This window comes from Podarcis filfolensis, assembly GCF_964270895.1.
Source record: "Podarcis filfolensis genome assembly, chromosome: 1".
In the NCBI taxonomy this organism is placed as follows: Eukaryota; Metazoa; Chordata; class Lepidosauria; order Squamata; family Lacertidae; genus Podarcis; species Podarcis filfolensis.
Window position 1 is genome coordinate 67,186,565 of NC_139604.1, and position 22,411 is coordinate 67,208,975.

Sequence of the window (22,411 nt, forward strand, 5' to 3'; positions counted from 1 at the left end):
GAAGAAAGTCACACTGTGTTCAGTGTGGTTTACTCCTGAGAAAATGGACTTTGGATTGCAATTTTAGTTTCACTGGGACCTACTTAAGCTTTTGGCTCAAGGAAGATTCACACATTTATCATCAAACATGTGTTGATGAGGGCTAGAATTATCCTGCACTATAAAGGAAAGTGAGGTGTCGTTCCATCAAACACCTTCATGGAATGCATGCTTATTTTTCTTAGTCCTAGTGTGCACATGACTTCAAACGTTTGAGAGTTCCTGCTCAATAGTCCAGTCCCATTGCAATACAGATCGAGGTACCATATCCAGGAAGCAATAATCATGGTTCCTTCTCATTGAATATCACCTACTGAAAAGGGTAATGATTGTTCATCTGGTTTATGTGGGAGACTCTGATCAGCATGTACGTGTGGACATTGGCATATATGCAGTTGAAGCAGCAAAAGAATGTCTTCCCCTTGTCCCCTGTCATCAGTTTCAAATAATGCCTAGGTCAGAAGTAGTCAACATGGTGGTGTGCAGATGTTGGATTGCAACTCTCATCCCCTCAAGCAGCATGGCCAACGGTCAAGGACGATGTGGATTGAAATCCAACAAGCTCTGCAGGCCACCATGTTGGCTATCCCCAATCTGGATGTTGCTTGAGAAGGATGGAACCAGAGAGTGGCAAAGCAGTTTTCATGCTGCTGCAGAAAAAAATTATAGACTTTACAGAATAGGAAATTAAACCCTCCCGCAGCAAACTTGCACACTGGGGAAATACTGGTTCCACTTAGCACGATGAAGTATCAGCGGTCTTGGTGACAGCTAATTTTCTTCTGACCCTCAGGTTTGCTGGCAGCTTAATTTGATGACAATAGGCTTATGGGTTCAATGGGGAAAGGGTTAATTAATAGATCAGGTAAGATTCAGCTTGGTGCCCTATATGTATTAGCCTTATGAGAATTTCGAAACTCCTTCCCATACTACTGAGCTCTATGATTTTTGGGTTTCTATCAAGGAGATATAGACAAAATAATTATCACACCAGCTAAAATCCGCACCTCAAAATCTGTTGTGAAAAGTGCAGGCCTCTCCAAGTGTTTTGCTGAATTGGAAAGGCTTCCCTTGCTGACTGAAAAACAGACAGCTGCTGACTCGCTACATATTTTTGCCTTAAACCAAGAAGCAAAAAACTGAAGGAGTAGTAATGCAAAATGAAGATTAAAGTCTTGCCACCGGCACAAGTGCAGTGCGCTTGACAGCTGCCTCTTGCCAAATCAGCGGAGGTTTCGAGGAGCAGGGATGGAAGACCTCGCAAAGCATGGAGAAGAAATGTGTTATGTTTTAGAAATGACATTTTGGAAGCTCCCCGACTAGAATTTCAAAGTGGGGTCAAACTAGTCGTCCCCCCCTCCCTGCAGCTGGGCTGTGTCATATATTACATGGCAGCAGAAGTGGGTTGGACATGGGGAGGGGGAGAAATTCAGTCAGTTCGCATTTTTATGCCAATCTACCTAATTTTCACCTTCCAAACCCATTCTGAATTTTGCAATGTAGTTGTCCAACCCAAAAATGCATACAAAAAAGTGTATATTGGGGTAAAGTATGCACCAAAATGCAGGTCTTAATCAAAATCATATACAAAAATGCATTATATATGGGGACATTGCTGGTAAACACACACCAATGAGTTTATTTGGCATGTAACAACTCTGGATACTCAGTTAGTTATAGTGCAGTGTTGATAATGCCAAGGTTGCAGGTTTGATCCCCGTATGGGACAGATGCATTTCCCTGCACTGCAGGGCGTTAGACTAGATGATGCTCAGGGTCCCTTCCAACTCTACAAATCTGTGATTTCCATGATATTTGCTTAAATGAGTTCATTTGGAGAGAGTGCACAGATTTGCATGCAGCCTGGGGGATCCATATCATGTGAGATAACTGGTGTGCCTGAGGACTTGGTGAAATGAACCAGTACCAGATGCAATGAGTAACCATCCACTTCATATGTTTACTCAGAAGTTAGTCCCACTGAGTTCAGTGGGGCTTACTCCCATGTAAGTGGGTGCAGAAGTGCAGCCCTAATCACCTCAGAATCAATGACTTGGATCCTAACTGTTCATTCTGCAAATACACGGTTCCAGAATGGCCTCTAGCTCTCTGGAGCAGCTTTTCAGAAAGCGCAGAAGGCAGGGAGAATCAGTAGAAGTCATTTATTTTCATTCTGCTGGCATGAGCTTTTTTTCTTTTTTTTAAAATGAGGCGTCCCATTCGCAGTCACTTTAGGAACCAATGTTTAAATTTGTAACATTTGTTTAAAGCAGCAGGTAAATTGCCTTCAGGATTCTTTTAAACACTGCCTCCAATTCTTGAAATGAGGTTGAGGATTTAAAAGGATTTTTTAAAAACCAAAAAAAAAACAACCCCCCAACAACAAATAAACCGAACAAACCCAGCTCTCATCTAACAAATTGCAATAGAGTTATTGCCAGGAAATATTTTAGAAGTAACAGTTAACGCTGACAGTAACACTAACAGTGCACTGTGGAAGATAATTAATGGAAATAGAGTGCTGAAGTAGTTTTGAGTTTGTGGTTTTAAAAAAACAGTGTGCTAACAGCACAGACAAGTCATCTAAAATGAGTCTAACTTTTGATCATATATCTGGGTGACATATATTTTAGGAAACTGGGGGGGGGGGGGGAACGGAACTCTTCCATGACACACTTTTTGACATTTCTCAAGCACTGGAGTTGTGTGGGGGGGGGGGTCACGGGTGTGTGTGTGTCTAAAGGCTATGACTTAAGAGAGGGGTGGGAGATCTCTGGCCCACCAAATGTTGCTTGACCATTCGCCAGTGTGTTTGGGACTGATGGAAGTTTGAGTCCAACAATATCTGGAGGGCCAGGGGCCACCCACCTCTTACCTAACGCCCTAGAAGTAACATTCATTCATTTAATTTATGAAGCGCTTCCCATGAAACAAACTTGAGGAAATTAACAACCAAAGCATCTTAAAAAATGATACTAAAAACACTATCGGTAAAAACACATATAAAAACAATTTCAAATCCAACTGACAAGGAAGTATCTGATTTTCCACCCCTTCAAGTCCAAGGAACTTCATTATTATGTGCTTATCTCCCCGTTCCCTTCCAAACTTTGGAAAATATGCTCCACATCCTGGTTTGGATCTACTTATGAACTGGTTTTTAATTGTTGTTTTTTTAATAAAATAAAATAAGGAATTGTTTTCAATGCTGTACAAACATGGAATTGCTTATATGGTTCTTTCACTTCAAGATGCAATTAATAAATGGAATCAAATAAATACAGAGATAAACATTAACCTAGCCTTTTCTTCATTTAGTAGCACCGAGGAACTACAAAGGATGGTTGCTGGGGTGTTGGGCTTGGACTGGGGAGAGTTGGGTTCAAATCCAGAAGTGCTATGCTAAACCCTCTGCAGGTGAGCCACTGTTGCTTACTGCAAGAAAGGTGGGGAGGAGCCAGGTCTGCACACTGCAGGCTGGCTCCTCCCCAGCCAGGTCAGCAGGAGCACTAGATTGGTGCTGCTGGCGTATTTGCACCACCCTGACCTACCTGTCCCTCCCTCTCCCCATTTAAGCAACAGTGACTGGGACGCTAGCATGACTCCACCCTAACCAGCAAGCTCCTTCCCCTCAAATCTCTGATGAACCATCTCTGAAGATAGGGGATATCCTAGTCACTGAATGCAGGGTTGCTAGAAGGATAACATAGAATAGCTCCATGAATGCTTGGAAGGAGAGGATATAATTTTACAAATAAATAAATAAATGGAGGATTATCATGCTTAAGGCTGAAGCTACAGTGACCGTGAGTACAATTCTATGTCTGGGAAAGTTGGGAAAACTTCAACTTTGCCTTATTCCATAGAATGTCCAGACCATCAACTCAGCCAACTTTTCTCTTCATTTTTAATTAGGGTTGCTAAAGCTGTGTGAACAAGCCTCAGAAACTCCACTGTATACTAAAAAGTTCCGCTGCGATGAAAGAAAGTATTTTTTTGTTACCATCATAGTACTAAAAAACAGTCAATACGTTTTCCTCACATAACTTTGGTAAAGGCTCCACAAACACATTTAAAGTCGGGGCAGACAATAAGATCCTACAACATTTTTCAACAAAGGTGGACACAGAAATGGGGATATCTATCTGAACCCACTAGATGTCACTAGAACCTCAGTGGAATAGCCTATCAAATGGGACAGCTTGATTTATTGAGCCTGCCTCTTTCATACAGAAAGGCAGTCTACTCCAAACAAATAATGCCAGCTTCGTGCTTGATGCAGCCTTTTCAATAACAGCCACCCAAAACGACAGCATTCCTGATACTCTTAACTTCAGATATGTTCTGTTCCCCGCACCCTTCCATCAGGGGAAACTACACTGACTTCACCGAAAAGCTAAATTATTTCATAGAAATTGTTGAGAAGAAATGCAGTGGGTTTGCACTCAAGGGATCCTGCATAGCTGTGAAGCTAAGGGGTTTTGAGTAAAGTGAATGGATTCATCATGATAATGATGTTCTCTATGGCCAATCCACACGCCCACTGGTCATTGCTTTTAATATGATGTGGCCAAAAGGTGAGCACCCTTCACATATTAATCTGGCGAGGGTTTTCCATGGGATTACCAGGAAGCAGGGCTGTGCTGCTGTTTCTGCTCCCTGACTGTTCACCGATTGGTGAGGACACCTGCACTGTCAAAGCCTATGTGTGACTGGTTGCTTATGCGCAGGTGCCCATGTGATTTGGGCTCTGGAACACATGGAAGCATACATGAAAGGAGCTACTTTGACAGTGCAGGTGTCTATGCTAACATGTGGACATCCAGAGGGCCAGCAGTGCAGCTCTACTCACCGGTAATCCTGTGGAGACCTCTTTGTGCACGAAGGTCTGTTGTCCGAATGCTTCATCAAGCAAAAACGGATTTGGTTTGCTAATTCCAAACTTCCTTAGTGTGGTGAAGCAACAGCAGCAGTATGTCAAGCTGCCGATGAGCTGAGCTTTTTAGATTACCTGTTTGGCACATATAAGGCTTAGAGGTTTTTTTAAAAGTATATTAAGAGGTAGAAATACAGTTTATCTGGGTTAAAGTAAGGTATGCATATGGATTTGTTGTTTGAAAGCAAGCTTATGCTAGGATGCCAGCTGAGTGGTTTAATTGTGTGCAGGAAACAGGAAGTGCTCCCACTTCCTGTCCTTCAGGCTTCTTCTAAATGTCTCAAGTTTCAATTAGACATTCCCCTCTGTGATGAGATGTGCGTGTTTATAAATGTGTTGAAATTTGGGAGCCAGACTGGGATACGCAACTTCTCTGTGATGCTCCTGCTTGCAACTCTGTAGGAGAAAGATGCAAAAGTTACGAAGAACTGTAGCGATCAGGAAGCTTAAAAAAATTGTGCTTCCTTTCCCCTCTACATGGTGTAGTGTCTGGAACTATTCCAAGAGCACAATCCTATACAGATCTATTCGGAAATAAATCCCATTGAATTAAATGGGACTTAAGCACAGGTAAGCAGGCATAAGAATGGCAGACTTAACATGGTTCCCAATTCCCAACACACTGATGTTCCTCTTTATTTAAAGCATTTTTATGGAAACTTGATTCTGAATTTCCAGTACTGCTACATTTGATATTGGACATTGTCAGATTCTGCTTCCTCACAGGTATCTGTACCAACCTGGTGCCCTCCTAATGTTGTGGACTACAATTTCCATAATTCCTGAGCACTGACCATGTTAGCTGGGGCTGAAAGGAGTTGTAGTCCCAAACTTATGTGGAGCACTAGGCTGGCTACCCTCATTTGCATGAAGCATTTCCGCCTTCTCTTTACAGATACTGAAATACTTTTTAATTAGAATAGATGTTTCTGTAATTTTGCAAGCAGCCCTACTTGGATTGCATGTTGTCTTGCTCTTGAATTTGATCTAGCTTAAAGCCTAGACCAAACACCATCTTGAGTGCACAGATCATCTGCGTGGAAATCTCAGTATGTACTATGAGGGTGTATGTAGCAGGGTAGCATTGTTTGTAGCTGCTTCATAACTAATAGATTTCCCTCCTTTTCCTGCCTTTGGAAACTCACTGAAACCTGAACCTTTCCCAAAAGGGTTCTAAGACCAGTCTGGCCTTGTGTAGAGTTTGGAATTTTAATGTGACAGGACTCCTAGGTTTGATGGTTATGTGTCACTGGGAAATATGGTTGTTATCTGAGAGAAAAGCTCCAGGCCCCAGCTAACCCTCCGCAAATTAAACCTTAAGTGGATACCCTCCTGATATCCATGCACAACATACAAGTTGACAACGGTGCATTAAAAGCTGCAGGACACTTCAGTACAATGGTGATGCGAAGCACGCCAGAATAGCGACCGTGCTCTTCATTATATAGCCTCTCCTATTATAGCTTGCCTTTTAGGCACACATGATATGTCCCACTTAAAGCTGCGCTCTGAACAGACCCTCCCAACCGTGCGGCGAGCTGATGGGGCTCTGCGAGGAATTATTCTGAAGAGCTCTCTTTCCTTTGACTCTTCCCAGCCCGGCCTCCGAGCCTGTCAGATGCCCAACTTAAGTAACCTCGATTTAAAAAGTATTTATGCCAAGCCATCCTCATATCAATGGATGTGCAGCAGACCGACAAGAAGCTTGGCTTTGAAGCTGCTCATTCAGTTGCCTTGGTGCCGCTTAACACCACCTGCTAGCCTGCAGCACAGCACTCACTTTTGTTTGTTTGTTTGCTCCTGCCACAATCCAACCTACCACCAATTCCGCATGTTGGCCTATCAGGGGGAAGGCTCCAGTGTTCCATTAGCAGGTAAAATGACTCACCCAGCAGTGGCAATTTGAAGGCCTGGGAGAAGGTGATGGATATCAAACCGTGAGCCAGACTTTCTTGTTCCACTGGGATCAGGGGTGGGTGGGGGGTGGGGAATAACTGCATTCTTTCTTTCTTTCTGTTCTGTTCATATAAAAGCCTCATGTCCTCACCTCTGGTTGCAAAGCTGGCAGGCAAAGCAGTCCAAATGGTAAACATTATCTCTGGCCCTCATCACCATCTCAAAGGCAGGGATCAGCTTACTGCAGGCAGCACAATTCCCCGTGGTCCCAAAGAGCCTGCCAAGGAAGCACAATCATTAGAAGCCGTTTTAATTAAATGGCGGAAGGACTAATTAAGTGTAATTAGCAGTATCAAATACTGTATTGCACCAATAAAGAGAAGTTGCCGTCCCTTATTTCGCTGACCAGCCAGTGTGTGGGAATGTGGGCTGAAATGGCACGGAGAAAAGAAAAAGGGAGAAGAAGAAGAAAGCTGGACTCCTTTGCTCGGCTTCTGAGCCTCCTGCTAATTGACTGCCTAATGAAGAAATGCATTTTGCACACAGAGCACTATTTTGGGGCTTCCAACATCTTAGTCAAAGCAATCTAATTGCCCCCCCCTTATGCAAATTAAGAGCATCTTTGCAGAACATCTTTACAGGCCCCTCTTTCAGACCTTCCGCTTTCTAATTTGCTATTCTTTCATCAATTCCTACTGGTTTGTTAGCTATACGGGGGGAGGGGGGGAGAGAATGTGCCGGGTATGTTTTTTTGGGAGCACTGGATGTAAACATGTTCCCTGTGGGCCACAATTTGCCTTTGTTATAGGCAGAAGTTGGGTGAAGTTAAGATACCTGGGAGGCAGAGAGAGCAAAGTTTATTCTACATGATACTTAATTTTTTTCAGCCGAGGGGGGGGATGTCGGTGGGGGCATTTTCATTCTAGAACTAAACACTGAAATAGGATCCCATGCTGATGGGACCCCAGGGTGATATCAATCAATGCAAGTTTAGTTTGGCTCAAAAAACTCATCTGAATTATTTCACATTCAGTCATTTAGTGCTGAATTGGATATGCAAGTTGATCTTTCCTGTGCAGAACAGATCCCATGACTGCTTCCATGTGGATCAAGATCACTATCTACTACATCACTGGAGGATTTTCTAGGACGTGGAGGAGTTGTGATCTGAACATACATGGTCATTTGCAAAAGCTACTCAGCCCATCCATATCCACTGGAAGAGTCAAGTTGACCCCACGAAAACCATGTTTACGTGGCCCAAAGTCTCCCTTTGAGAAGAGTCCAATCTTCCCACAGTTAAAATGTTAAGAATCTTAATTAGAATCTCAACCTGGAAATGAATTTTGGCAAAAAATAGCGTTGCTTCCCTTTTACTCCTTTCTCTTCAATTTCTCAATGAAAGTAATTCTTCCTCTACATCAATTGGTTCCACCCCACCCCCACCCCTGGTCTTTGGAGATAGCTTTTGTGTCAACACGAATGCTTTGCCAACTTTGTTATCTGCTTCCACAGATACTGGCTGCTTTCAGAGCATGACACTCCAAGAAGTACGGTTTGCTCTTCCAGGCCCACCTACAAGTCCTTGAAGATCGCTGCACCATCACCAGCACATGAAGAATGCATCACAACAACTCTTATAAAAGAGGCGGGAATCTCTTGACAAGTACAACACATGGGAAGTTCACTGTATCTCAGTTGTAGACCACAAGTTTTGTACTCAGAAGGTCCTGTATTTTCAGGTGAAAGAACCATAAGTAGCAGTCAAGAGTAGAAAATGTGGAACTAGATGGACCATTGGACGGACTCAATATAAAGCAACTTCATACCCGGTCAGATTAAGTTCCTCTTTAACAATAAATGTAGGCAATAAATAGCTTTATTTGAAAGGCAATAGGTTAGATCCTGATTGAGTGAGTTAAACTTTTAAAAATCAGTGGGATCCCACTCTTTCATGTCTCATTTTTCAGGCAGATTTCAATGGGGCCTAAGTACAACCAACTTACTCTAGATCCAATATGATTTACTATGTAATTACTACAGCGGTGTGGAAGGCAGCATTCTGTTGCCTTTTCCAGCACACAAGAGCTAAACCTCTGTAGTTTGCAAATGACTCCACTTCAAAGATTATATGACAATGGTGCCAATCAACTGCTAGCTACACTTTAAGTAAAAAAATACTCAGTAAAAACTACAAAATACACAGTGTGCTGATTTAGTATGTGAGTATGAGTCTGTGATAAGGTCTATCTTATGTGTTCAAAACCTGGAGAGATGCATCCGTCTCCTCCTTCATTGTTGACTTGTTCACCCTGGCTTTTGATGACTGAAAGATACTGGCCGTGGCAACCTTGAAATTAGCAGCTGTGAGAGTCTGCCATTGTGTTTTTAGATGTTCTATGTGCTTTCAAATGTTTCAGTTGGTTTTAAAATTGGTTTTGTTGTAAATGGTATTGTTTCAACTTGTTCATGTTTGCTGCTATAGAAATGTAACAATAATAACTGTAATTGATGCTTACGTCCTTTATAGATGTAAGCTACCTTGAGGGGGAAGGCTCTTTAGGGCCAAATGAGTAGATAGAAATGCTTGTATATATAAATATTAATATGGGTCTAGTGCTATTGCTAATATTTGTGCTTTTAATCCTGAAGAGAAAATTTGCAATCTTCAGTGCTTTCATCCTCACAACAGACTGGCAAGATGGTTCATTACTATTCTCATTTTACAGATGGGGAGCTGAATCTGAGATTTGTTGAAGGCCACACACAAGAAAGCTGTCACACGGATGCTACTTAAACCCAGATCCGAGTTCAGCTTTTCATCAACCGTGATGCATCCTTGCTTCCATTATAACTGAGCTCAGGCTGTAGTCTACCTCGACAGAGCCTTGAGAATCACGTTCTATCAGCGACTGGGTGCCGGAGTAAAAATATGCATCATAACCTTCTGATGACCTACTTCTATATGGTCTCACCATGAGGTGATGGGAAAAGTTACCACAAGGTCAGAGGAAAAACATTGTCTAGATCTGCGTGAAACCAGAGTTTCCTGTGCAGCCTGTTCTTGGCGAAGTGGGAGAGTATTTGAAGCTTTTGTCTCTTTCTCAAACAAAGTTAAGAGTATTTGTGCATGACTCTGAAGATCCAGAGTCTCTTTGTCCAGAGTTTTAGTGTCAGTCCTCTAACTTGCACTTTAAAATAGAACCAAGCAAAAATGGGGCGGCTGGTTCAGCGGTGGAGCAAGCTGATCGGGCGCCTGGAGAGGCATGTGTACCCTGCACCCAGGGGCGGGGCCAGCCACCCGTGGGGCGGGGAGAGCCAGGTCAGGATACTCCATGGGGCCTCTGAGGAGTCTGCCTGCCTCCTCCCACTTAGCTGCCCTACAGATGAGGCGGCGGGTGGACCGTTTGGGGCAGCGTGGAGACTGTGGGCACCCAAGCCACTGCATCACTCCCAGGAGACGCATGGCTTTGGCGCGCTGCAGGCCTCACAGTGAGTGCCGCCAGGCATTTTGTCACCCCCCCTCAGTGGTGACACCCGGGGTGGCCTGCCCCCACCGCATCCCCTTCCTCCGCCCCTGAGCTGGTTGGCACAACCTTTAGCTCTTTGAAAAGGCCTCCTCCGTTTCAGTAGTATTTCTTGGGGGAAGGGGCCCACACATATGAATGGGACAAAATAAATCTGGAGGACACTACACTGGTTACCCCTACCTAAAATATTTGAGAGATAGCCTTTTCTAATGCCCCAGCAGTGAAGCCATCACTATCTTCAAATGTTAAATATGAAGATCAATCTATTGCATGTTTACTCAGAAAATCATCTGTGTTAGCTGGATTTAGGCCTTTGGAAGTGTGTTTCGAATTCCAGCCTAAGTCAATTGATATGAAAGGTCTTTATTCGCATTAGTTTGTTGTAATGACTACGTTGAATGGATTTTATCCTATTGTTACTTTACATTGTTTTAGCTCAAGCTGTTATCTAACTTAATGGCCGCTACAGCAAAACAGCTTTAAGCAAACAAGTAGAAAGAGGCATTAAACGAATTTTGCAACGAAAGGGAAACAAAGCCAGGAAATGACTATGCAGGACATTTCACAACCCTCAAAAGTCATCCCACTGAAAAAGGAACCCCACAAATATTTGAACACTTTGAACCTCACATGAATTTGTTCAAACAATGTGCTTTCTGGGGTCAGCTGAATATGATTTTTTGCCCCAAACAGTGTGGTGTAAAGGATTCTAATCTTTACTCAGCTATGAAGCTCACCTTGGGCCAGTCATTATTTCTCTAAACATAACCTACTTACAGGGTTGTTGTGAGGTAAAAAGGGGATAGGGAGGACCATGCATGCTACTTCCAGCTCCTTGGAGGAAAGGTGGGATATAAAGAATAATAATAATAATAATTGCTGCTGCTACTGAATGACTGCTAACTCATCACCTCTCTGTAGGTTTTATGAATATAAATGGCCTAAATCAGTTCAGGAAACTATAACATTGCCTCATATTGATTTGGTTTGTGCTTTAGAAAGTATCCCCACTTCCTTTATCTTTGAAATGAGACTATACTTGTTTATCTTTAAAGGGACAGTAGTTCTATGAAAACTGGGAGGTAACACACAATGTGTTTATCAGACAGTTGCAAATTTGTGTCAATTTTGCCAATAAAATATAAGTATCACTGATGGATGCAGCTCACTTAAATTGCAAAAAAAGATGGAGGTTCTCGGCATTTTATTGCTGAACTCATATTAATCTGTGTTACTCTTCCAAATGACAAAGTTGACAAGTTGCTTTCATCTTTGAAATCAGAATGCTACCCCTCTGATCTTTAAAATATCCACATCGGTTACCATTATAAAATAAATAAATCACTGCCCTATATCCAAATGGGGAAATTAGAAGCAAGCTAATCCTAGATTTGTTCAGAGCGCAATGCCACTCCATGTGCGAATATAAAAAAAATCCATTATTCATTAGCATCACAGTTGTGTGGAGCTCAATCTAGATTAAACAAAAAAAGGGGGGCAGACAGCACCATCTGCATTGTTAAACAGGCACTTTTTGTCACCCTTTGAATTAGCGGCTTCTCTAAATGGAAATGATGGTAAGTTTGGACAGATGTTCACTTAACTATTTAAACAGTCAGCTTAAGGAACATGAAAAATGTATTTGGTACTGGATTCACCTGCCTCCTTCCAGGGGCTTTGGGGGTAAGACAGTGTTAAACAGCTTTGAATGTTTGCATAAGATTTAAGGCTTATGTTCTGTCCAGCTGAAATCATGTTGCTTTTTAATGTCTGTAACAAATATAGCTCCCAGCTAGTCTGCGTGCTAATCTCGTTCTCGGCCTCGAACATTTCTTCCCACTCTTCAGTATATGAATATATCTCACTTACTCTAGCACTTCCAAGTTCAAATTGTCTTTTGTGGGAACGACACAGAAGGGTAAAGTTGCTTGCATTTAAAAATGTCCTAGGATGTTCAACAAGCAGTTAGGTAATCTAAGTGGGGTTGTCAACAGGAACTAAGGGACATAAACTGAATACATCTGCTATGCGTTCTAGAATGAGCTCTTTGGCATGCAGAGGTTATGTTCCCAGACAATTGGTCATGACTTTCAAAATGATGTACAAGGAGAGTTTGAGGGCAGAAAACAAGCTTTGATTTTTCAACGCGTTGGCTTGCATCCTAAAATAACTTACCTTAAATAAGTTCACAGAAAGGAAGGTTTCCATGACTTTCTCCTCATTGCAGCCGCCACCACACCTATAAAGCCTCTCTGGAGCCCTCTTAAACAATGTGGAATGGGGTTCCAGAGGATTTTTGGGGATGAGAAGATGGGTGAACTTCCTTAAATCAACTTAGCTTAGGATCCAAACCTTTCTTCCTTTCTTCTCCCCCCCCCCCCCCCAAGATGAGGTGAGGTGATGACCACCAACTTGGATGACTTAGACTGGGGGAACCTTTGGGCCTTCAGATGCTGTTGTACAACTCCCACCATCTCTAACTATTGGGATATTCTGTCTGGGGATGATGAGAGTTGGGGGTCCCAACAACATCTGGAAGGTCACAGGTTCTCCATTCCTGGATCAGCTTCAATTTAGTAGCGACAGCTAAACGGTTTGCTATTTTAGTAGCAGGTGGGGGTGCGCAACAAGAAATGATCCGCACCACACATTCCTTGTGAACTTCCTATAGGCATGCAACTGGCCAAAGCTGGTAACAGCATGTTGGAAAAGAAAGACTTGGATTTGAACCAGCCTTCCACAACCGATGCCTGCCAGATGTTTTGGACCACATCTCATGTTAGCCTGAGCCAGCATGGCCAATGGTTAGAAATTATGAGTTGTAGTGCCAAACATCTGGAGGACACCAAGTTGGGGGAGGCCTTCTCAACAACAACAAAAAAGCCTTTTCTTATGTCCCATTCTTCCCTTAAGGACTTCATCTGCCCCTATGATTTTTTTTTGCAACTCCATTTTCAAAAAGGGTGAAAGTGTCCGATGTTTGCCATGTACCCACAGTTTGGTAATATCAGAAAAGCCATCCATATGTGTTCTCAAGTGAAGGAGGGGAGCATGTCTCATGATTTATATAGCCCTGAAGGCAAGGTAAGTTTCCCACCAATAAATGCATTTTCTTTTGATAACATGACCAGTTGTGCTCCTTTCCCTAGAGAATCTACAACAGGATATTGGAGGTGGTTAGGAGTGAGGGACGTCAGGATTTCTTCCAGCAATAAAAATCTTCATGACTTAAATGTATCAAAACAAGGGAGAGGATCCTCAGTCCCTGTGACACCCCCCCCCCTGGTCTTTCATACAAAACGCAATCTTGTCACTCATATCAATAGAAGGCTCAGACATATTAGTGCAGTATATCATAAGATCCTCAATACTTAGCCAGCGTGATCCCAACAGGAAGGAGTGAGTCAGAGACAAGAGAAGCTTTTATCAGCTTTTAAAAAACTTTTTGTAAAATAAAAGTTGGCAAGCAGCAAATTTTTAAGTACAGATTTATTTTCCCTTATGTAACGGAAGGGCCTAGCCAGCTTGTAAATAAGCTTAGGCTATGCAGATTTAAAATTTAACACAATTAAACTTTTACCCTGTGGTAGTAATTATGCTTAATGGCTCTTACTCTGAACTTAACCATGCCTATTGTCGTCAGCCAATCTGAAAGCAGGAGTTTAGCCAAGGACAATTTTCTGTAGTTTATAGGCACACTAAAATCCTGCGAGCCTAGAATCCCATTGGCTGTTGATGTCATTGTGTATAGTAAAAATTAAAGCTAATTGGCACAGAGGACTGGCAGTGAATACGAATGAATTGATGGGAGAAAATGGAATAAAAGGAAGCACGCTTAGCGGCGTGTGACTGTTGAAGGCGGCTTTTTATTTAAAGACTTCTCTGTTTAGAGCAGCAATCTTTTGTACAGTAGTTTGCGCATGTTTCAGGGGCTGCAGCTATGTCCCAAACCCATGGCGGGTGTGCAGATTTACCTAAGGTTTGGTACTTTGTCCAAAATGATGGCACAGTGAGCAGGTCCTATGATAAATATGGCAGGCAGGCAGGCTTCTTCCAAGGAATAGTAATTGATTCTTTAGAAAGGCACATTAGATTTCATGCTTCTTTGCGCCAATTCACTTTCTTAATGAGGACAGTGTTGCTTTCAAACTCATCTCAAAGGGTGTCTTCTTTGTCTCAGCCCCACCTCTGTGCCTTCTGTCAGGATGCTCGTTATGTCTGACACTGCCTCGCTTTCTCCACTAGAACTGGAACATTCATTATGGCTCTCCACATAGCATGCCTCCATAAATGGCTTCCTTCTGCCATTGTGCTCTGCCCTGGCCAACATGCGCAGGAGCTGCACAAATATAAAATGGGGGACAGCTGGCTTGCCGGTAGTACACATGAAGAGGATCTAGGGGTCTTAGTAGTGGGACGGACTCCCTCAGAAGGTGGCGGACTCTCCTTCCATGGAGGTTTTCAAGCAGAGGTTGGATGGCAATCTGTCATGGATGCTTTAGTTGAAATTTCTGCATAGCAGGGGGTTGGACTAGATGACCCTTGGGGTCCATTTCAGCTCTACAGTTCTATGATTCTATGTACCTGAGATGAACAGAGCAATTATCATAGTGATATTCCAAAATATAAAATGTGATACTGCTAACAATAATAATAATTCAACCACAGAAAGTGTTTCTGTAATCGAATTGTCTCAGTAAATAAGCAACAGCATCAACATCAAAAGAAATTTATGAAAGTGCCCCAATATGAAAAGATTTCAATATGAATAGTAATAATAAGTCTTACATAACTTCAATAATAATAATAATAATAATAATAATAATAATAATAATAATAATAATAATAATTTATTTATTATTTATACCCCGCCCATCTGGCTGGGTTTCCCCAGCCACTCTGGGCGGCTTCCAACAAAACACTAAAATACAATAACCTATTAAACATTAAAAGCTTCCCTAAACAGGGCTGCCTTTAGATGTCTTCTAAAAGTTTGGTAGTTATTTTTCTCTTTGACATCTGGTGGGAGGGCATTCCACAGGGCGGGCGCCACTACCGAGAAGGCCCTCTGCCTGGTCCCCTGTAACTTGGCATCTCACAGCGAGGGAACCACCAGAAGGCCCTCAGCACTGGACCTCTGTGTCTGGGCAGTACAAATGGTTTTTATAATGTCTCATCTCTTTCACTATTGTGGATCTAGATAAGGAATAGAAATTGTACTGGAATTACTGCATAAGGCAACACATCACATTACACAGCATCTCTGAAATGGGACAAAATTTGACCTTCAATATATGCCTGCTTAAGAGAAAACAATATTCACATGGCATATCTCTAGGGATTGACAAATCTGTCAATTTTCCGGTTCCTTTCTTAAAAAAAAAATCTGTTCTCCATCAAGTTCCTTATGAAAATTCTTCAGTATCTTAACGTAAATTTCTCCTAACAAGCACATTTTTGTATGTACTTGACTTTCTGGAAAATCTTCCAATGGGGGGGGGGGCGGACTTCCTTGTCAGAGACATATTTAAAAATATCACAGATTTGCTATTGTAATGATGACATGCCTGTCATTGATGCACTCAGCCGCTGAATCTAGTTTTCAGCAGAATCCCCATTTGCTGAACCATGGTATTTTCAAGCTCCAGTTTATCAGAATTCATTGTGCATCCTCCATAGAAACACTACAGCAGCTTTTATGACGCTCTGCCTATCCAAAAGATCTAGTGCTCCTTGGGCTGTTTGGATAAATATTTGCGTACTTAATTAACGGGACAGCAACCAATGAATTGTAGCATCAAGAAAGTGCAGTGTCTTGTTACAAGCTTTTTCTGTGGTATGATAAAAGGTGACCTAGTTTGAGAGTCTTTTTACACTTTTCCAGTCCGATGAAGAGACAGACGCACAGATGGAACAAGATACATGTGCTACCTTTTCAGATTCACTCTTTGGCATATGTATGGTAAAGGTCTATAAGGAAGAACACTTACTTCCCTTCTACAAAATAAATTGTGCCTTTTTAGTTGTGCTAAATGGCAAAAAACACACACCAAGGATAGGACCCTGGGCAGCTGCCTTGTTTCATATGAGATCATATGTCCATCTAGTTCAGGATTGCCTGCAGCAGGTATGACCAACCTATGGCCTTCCAGTTGTGGTTGGACTACAAATCCCATCATCCTGACCACTGGCCATGCTGGCTGGGACTCCAACAACATCTGCAGGGCTATTGATTAGACACCCCGACCTACATTTACTTCCAGTGGCTCTCTGGGGTTTCAGACAGGAGTCTTTCCCTGCCCTACCTAGAGATACAGTGGTACCCTGGAAGTTGAATGGAATCTGTTCTGGAAGTCTGTTCAATTTCCAAAATGTTCAGAAACCAAGGCACAGCTTCCAATTGGCTGCAGCCAATCAGAACCCGCGGAAGCCACATTGGACATTCGGGTTCCAAAGAACGTTCGCAAGCCGGAACACTCACCTCTGGGTTTGCGGTGTTCAGGAGCCAAAACATTCGACTCGCAAGGTGTTTGGGATCCAAGGTATGACTGTACTAGGAACTGAACCTGAGATCTTTGGCAAGCAGAACATGTCCTCTGCTACCGAGCTGTAACCCTTCCACATGTATGCTGTTTAACAGTGCCTTGCTTACCTGGATAGTATACATCTTATAAAAGAGCAGTTTTTGCTGGCGAACGGATAGCTAATGGTTACTACCCTGGGGTCTGCATGGAATAGTGATCACCCTTTGAGACAAGCCACCCAGAAGGGGAAGACTCTATCCTTAATAGATGAACGGGGATTGAAGCAGCAGATGTGATTCAATGTATGCAAGTGAAAAGTGAGGCACATTGGGACAAAAAACCCCAACCCTGCCGTGGGTCCCATGGTGCCAACCAAGATAGATGGCCAGCAGAGGAGGAAGAATGAGAGGCTGGGTGTGGCAAGAACTCAAGTGGTGACTTGGGAAAGGGTCCTGCTACAATATTGCCAGAAGATACCAGGGGTGCTGTCAGGGACTGTCCTGAGGAGGTCTGCACTGAGGAGGAATGGTGGGAGCCTCCCCCTCCCCCTCCCCCTGCTCCTGATCAGGATCCTGAATCTTCCCAGGAGCAGGAGGACAGTATAGATTTGGAACAGTGGTTTGCAGAGGGACATAGTTCAGAAGGCAGAAGCTGGGAAGTAGTGGATGGGGAACAGCTAGGAGAAGAAGCACTGGGAGAGAGAGAATTAACAGATTCACTGTCTCTGGGAAACATTCCTCCGCCCAGCCCAAGGACAAGAAGAGCTGATAAGGTGGCAGAACAGAAAGCACAGTGGTTGTGTGATCAGCGACGTGGGTGACTAGGGAGGAAGTGGGTGGGACCCTTCATTGGGAGCACCTTCATTCCTAGGAATGGATTCTTTGTTCTCTCGCTGTGATCATGAAAGTTTCTAACTGGTAAGAGACTCCCTTTCCTTTGTTCTGCTTACCTACTGCCCAGGGGGTGGGGTGGGGAGTAGGAGAAAGCTGATTCCCTGAAGTGCCAACTTGGATAAAATATGAGAGGGACCCCAGGGAATTCCTGCCACACATAATCAATCACAAGACACAGCGCCCACACACCATTTGAATGTCAATGCCCATCATTTGGGGTGGGGGTGGCCCTCTCAATTTTATTGGGGGTGAAGAGACCTTGGCCCCTAGGATTTGGCTCTTATGCCAATGACACATAAGGCGAGGAGCTAGCCTCCACTCAGCTGTCCAAGATTTCCATGGTAGCTGAGGAGGCAGCTGATGAACTAGCAGGGCTGCATGCAGGTTCATCTTGCTGGCTTTCCATTGGTACCTGACTGATCACTGGGGGAACAGGATACTGAACTAGATGGGCCTTTGGTCTGATATAGCAGGGCTCTCGTTATGTAAGATTCACCCTAGCCACTGTGCCCTTTCAGCTATCAGTCCTCCTCTCTTCATGCCAGAGTTTAAGAAATCAATTACTAATTTCAGACAGAAGCCGTTACATTTCAAAGCAGTAGACTCAAACCAGTGGTGATCTCAATATAAAGCTTCTCATCTCTGAAGAAGGAAGAATTTTACTATCGGGCACTTTCTTCTCCATGTCCTCCAGAATTTGCTAGAGCCCGACTCCATTTCTTTTGAGCAAACCGTGTAACCATTTTACAAAAGAAATCCAGTAAATTTGTACAAATTTGAGTGCTTCATTTCAACCACAGGGTTTTGGCTAGCCGGCCACAGTATTAGTATTACGTGGGGGAGACACCTGGGGTGTAACTGCTGCAACGAGCATTAACACACAACTTGAGTTTCACAGAGGCTATGCAAACACACATGAACAGAGCAGAGGTCTCTTTGGAGAGTTTAAAAATTATCAGTAGCAAAACAGCAAGTCTGAAAGTGCCAGAGGCAGGTTGGAACTTCAAACGGCTGCAAGATTTAGTCCACGCAAGCTTTTCACTTAATCACAAGGCTTTAGGAAATAATAAAAAAGTCAACTAACAAACCAAGTGCAATCTATTTTTGCCTTTAGAGTGTGGAACTTCGACTAGACGGCCTCAGTTAAGATATCATACTTTGGGGAAGGTCTCTGCTTCAAAGTTGCAGACAGTGCAATAGAACTTTTATGCGACCCATTACGCCAAAGCCAGTATGCTCTAATGGGATGACTGCTACATCTGAGAACAGTAGAAATGGGCAGCTGTAAATTTCTGCTCAGATCTTTCGAGCCAAATGTAGGTTAAATGAAAGGAATAGGGAAATCCTTTTATAGAGATCACATTATTATAGCAGCGTCCTCGCCTTACTCCTTCTCCCGGCATTGCCATTCTGATGTGGCAAACCCACATTTCGTAGTAAGTCTTGTAGGATAGTATCACAAAAAAGGGAATGAAAAGTGCTATAGCTTCCCTAGCATTGTTTAGGGAAGCATGCTTAGCACCCAAGTGAGTTGAAGATTCGTTTGAGATAAACAACAAAGCTGATGCAAAATTCCTGCCCACATTTGTGGTGTGTGCATGGGTATAACTGCTTATCTGGAGAACACATACAACTCAAATTTCTTGGGACCTAATCAATGATACCTCCACATATTGGGGGTGGGAGGGAAAATAGTCAGTACAATGAACCTCGTCTTATGATTTATTAATTGCATTTATATCACACCTTTTCTCCAAGGAGCTCAAGGTGCCATACCTGGTCGTTGTCCCCCCCCCATTTAATCCCCACAACAACTCTGTGGTGTGTGTTAGGCTGAGCAAGTAGGGCCAAGCAGGCGTTTCAGCCCTGGTCTCCCACTCTAACCACTACACCACATTGCTTTTGCTTCCTCTGATATTCTACCCAGAAAGCTGGATGGGGTCATTTAGTCCCTGCCGCTTGCTACACCAAACCATGGAAGGGATTGTGCAAAAAAAAAAAAAAAAAAAAAGGTTGTGGACTTTTTTTCACCTACCCACGTGTGTCGTTAGTGGCTGTGTGTCAGTGACATCCATTGGGACTGCTACGGCATAATGCAGGAGGCCAGCAGTAGGGGGAGCTAGAGCCAATGGCAAGCAGAGTCAACTACTTTGAGCTTTGTTCCCATCTTCCTCCCTGATGAGCTCAATGCAACACTGAGACTGAGGATGAAGCTGGCAGCCAGTGCTACTCCCTAAACTGGTTGTAAGTAAGAAGGCAGGCAGGTGGGGGGGGGGCTAGCTGGAGACGCACAGAGGTTAGTGGGGCAGTACCTATTTTGCCCTAATGGACCCCCCCCCACACTTCATGTATGGTTCTTGTTTTTACCCTCTTACATAGATGTACACCTTAAAAAATATGAACAGATTGATCGCCACCTTCTTTTGGGAAGTTATATTAATGATGTTTCCATCAAAATTCTAAAGACTGGTGCTTTCTATTTAAAAGTTGACTATTTCTGTCCGGGTGGTATTTGTTGCCAGTGGCCGCAAAACACGACATCTATTTGTGGAAGAAGCACCATTTGACTTAAAACGATTCTTGGCTTTACCAAAGTCCGATCCTGAACACAGAAGCTGCAGTCACTTGTATTCATCACTTTGACAGAGTTACTTGAGTCTGACAAGTTTGGCATGCGTACATGCGACATTCAGGGTCTGTGTGCAGACCTGTGGTCTGACCATTTAATTTTGTTCCACCGCCCTTGCCTCAAAATGGTAGCCTGATGAAAACTAGGTATTCCCGAGAGCAGCTCTTCTCCAGGTAGAAACGGCACACTTCCAAGAATCAAGGTCTTACTCTGCACAGACAGTAATCAAAGGAGACACTGTAGCTACTGTAAACACCTTTCACCCACAGTGCTTATGAAGCACTTTGGAAACTGAAACAGGATGTCCACAGAACGGTTGCTGAGGACAGACTAAAATACAGACCGCTGCACTATGCAACTGGCTGAGGGTAGGAAACACAGAGTATTGCTGTTGAGCTACAGTCATGGTTCTTGAGCAATAAAACTTATCTTCTCAGGACATGCAGCTAATGGCCAGGATGGCTCTCCTCATCACAAAGAGAAAGGAAGTCAACCCATCATTTCTTTAGTATCTACCTTAAGGACTGCCTTCCTCAGGTTACCTTGGGTACCACCTGAGCCCTTATATCCTAGCTCAGTCACTGAGGGCTCATCCATGACTCCATTTGCCCCACTGTCTTTCCCCAGGAAGACCCATAGTTTAGCAGTGAATCAGAACAAATGGCAATTGGCTATTTGTTCTGGTTTAGCACTAAAGAGCAGGTTTTTCAGGGGAATGTAGTGGGGCAAAGGCAAACCACTCAGACCCATGCTTTCTAGGCACGGGGAAAGTGTGGCCAAGCCCTGAGATCATCCAGAGGAATGCTGTTAGTTGTCGCCCATATTACCAGTAGCAGACCTTGGACTCACCTATACAGCTGTATAGCTGAGTCCAAAGTCTGCTATTGAAGCTGCAAATAAAACATTTTAAATGTGCTGTAAAGTGCAATATACAAGTGTGATACTAGATGGCGAAGGTGAGCTCAATATATTTTTCCATACGTTTTTTAAAAAAGCATTTTCACAGCGTTTTTTTATATGTGTGTAGATTCCACCCTTGAGGTCTCAAATTTCAGTGGTGCCCTGTGCGATGCCAAAATATAGCACCCTCCACTGGCAGCACCTCCGAGGCTTCTCACCCAATGCAGCTGAATAGGCCCCCAAATCTGTGCTCCCTCAGATCCGCCTCTGATGTTACAGACCCCTGATTGGCTTCAACTTGTTCTTGGGCACTGAGCACTGCTAGTCGAATGCCATGGAACACTCTTCTGGCACAGATCTGACAGACAATCCTTACCTTTTGACACCTGGGCGTCTCTTGAAGTCCCTTTTAGGCCACCAGGGAGTCATTTAAAACCTTCTTGATTAGTCAGTCATTTAATGATTGTTTCATACTATGTTAGTGGTGTTTTATGTTTTTTTGTATCGCTGTACACTGACCTAATATTTTATGAGATTGAGGTGTGTGTGTGTGTGTATACATATACTTTTGTTAAATGAATAAATACTAATTTACTTGAATATGTAGATGTTAGAAGAACTTAAAATGCTGATGAATTTCCATTAGGTTTTATTTTATTTTATTTTAATAAAATAACAATCTAATGTGGAAATGTGGAGAACTGAATTTAAGACTGGGAAAATAGGAAACCAAAACTGACAGATTTGCCTATTCCCTAGCTGCCCTACCAGACACTGTCTTTGTTTGCAGAATATTAGCAGCACGGCACCAGAAGCCACAACCATTAGATCTCCCTATATCACAAACTGTTCACGAAACTGTGCCTTGTGCTTTCTAGCTGTTTTACTTGCCTCCTTGTTTCTGGATATAATGGCATCTTTATGGAAAGGCTCTGAAACGGCATCTCAACCGGCATATTTTCCTGCTAATGTAAATTTAAATGTTAACCTTGAGAATGCAACTACTAATTTTCTGTGGGAGCCTCTATTTCTGTCCTGAATGGAACAAGCTTTACAAGGCATAC

At 43.1% G+C, this 22,411-nt stretch overlaps 2 protein-coding genes across 7 annotated transcripts in view; both read right to left on the bottom strand.

The window, feature by feature from the left end:
- RIC3 (RIC3 acetylcholine receptor chaperone) overlaps nt 1-22,411 on the bottom strand; it is a 134,994-nt gene that overhangs the window by 89,181 nt on the left and 23,402 nt on the right. The window lies entirely within an intron of this gene.
- The window catches only part of LMO1 (LIM domain only 1), a 103,061-nt gene that overhangs the window by 3,371 nt on the left and 77,279 nt on the right, over nt 1-22,411 (bottom strand). For all 6 annotated transcript variants that reach the window (XM_083590458.1, XM_083590457.1, XM_083590461.1 and 3 more), the window contains exon 3: nt 7,023-7,148. In XM_083590458.1, coding sequence (XP_083446584.1) covers nt 7,023-7,148 — 126 coding nt within the window. The remainder of the gene's footprint in view (nt 1-7,022; nt 7,149-22,411) is intronic.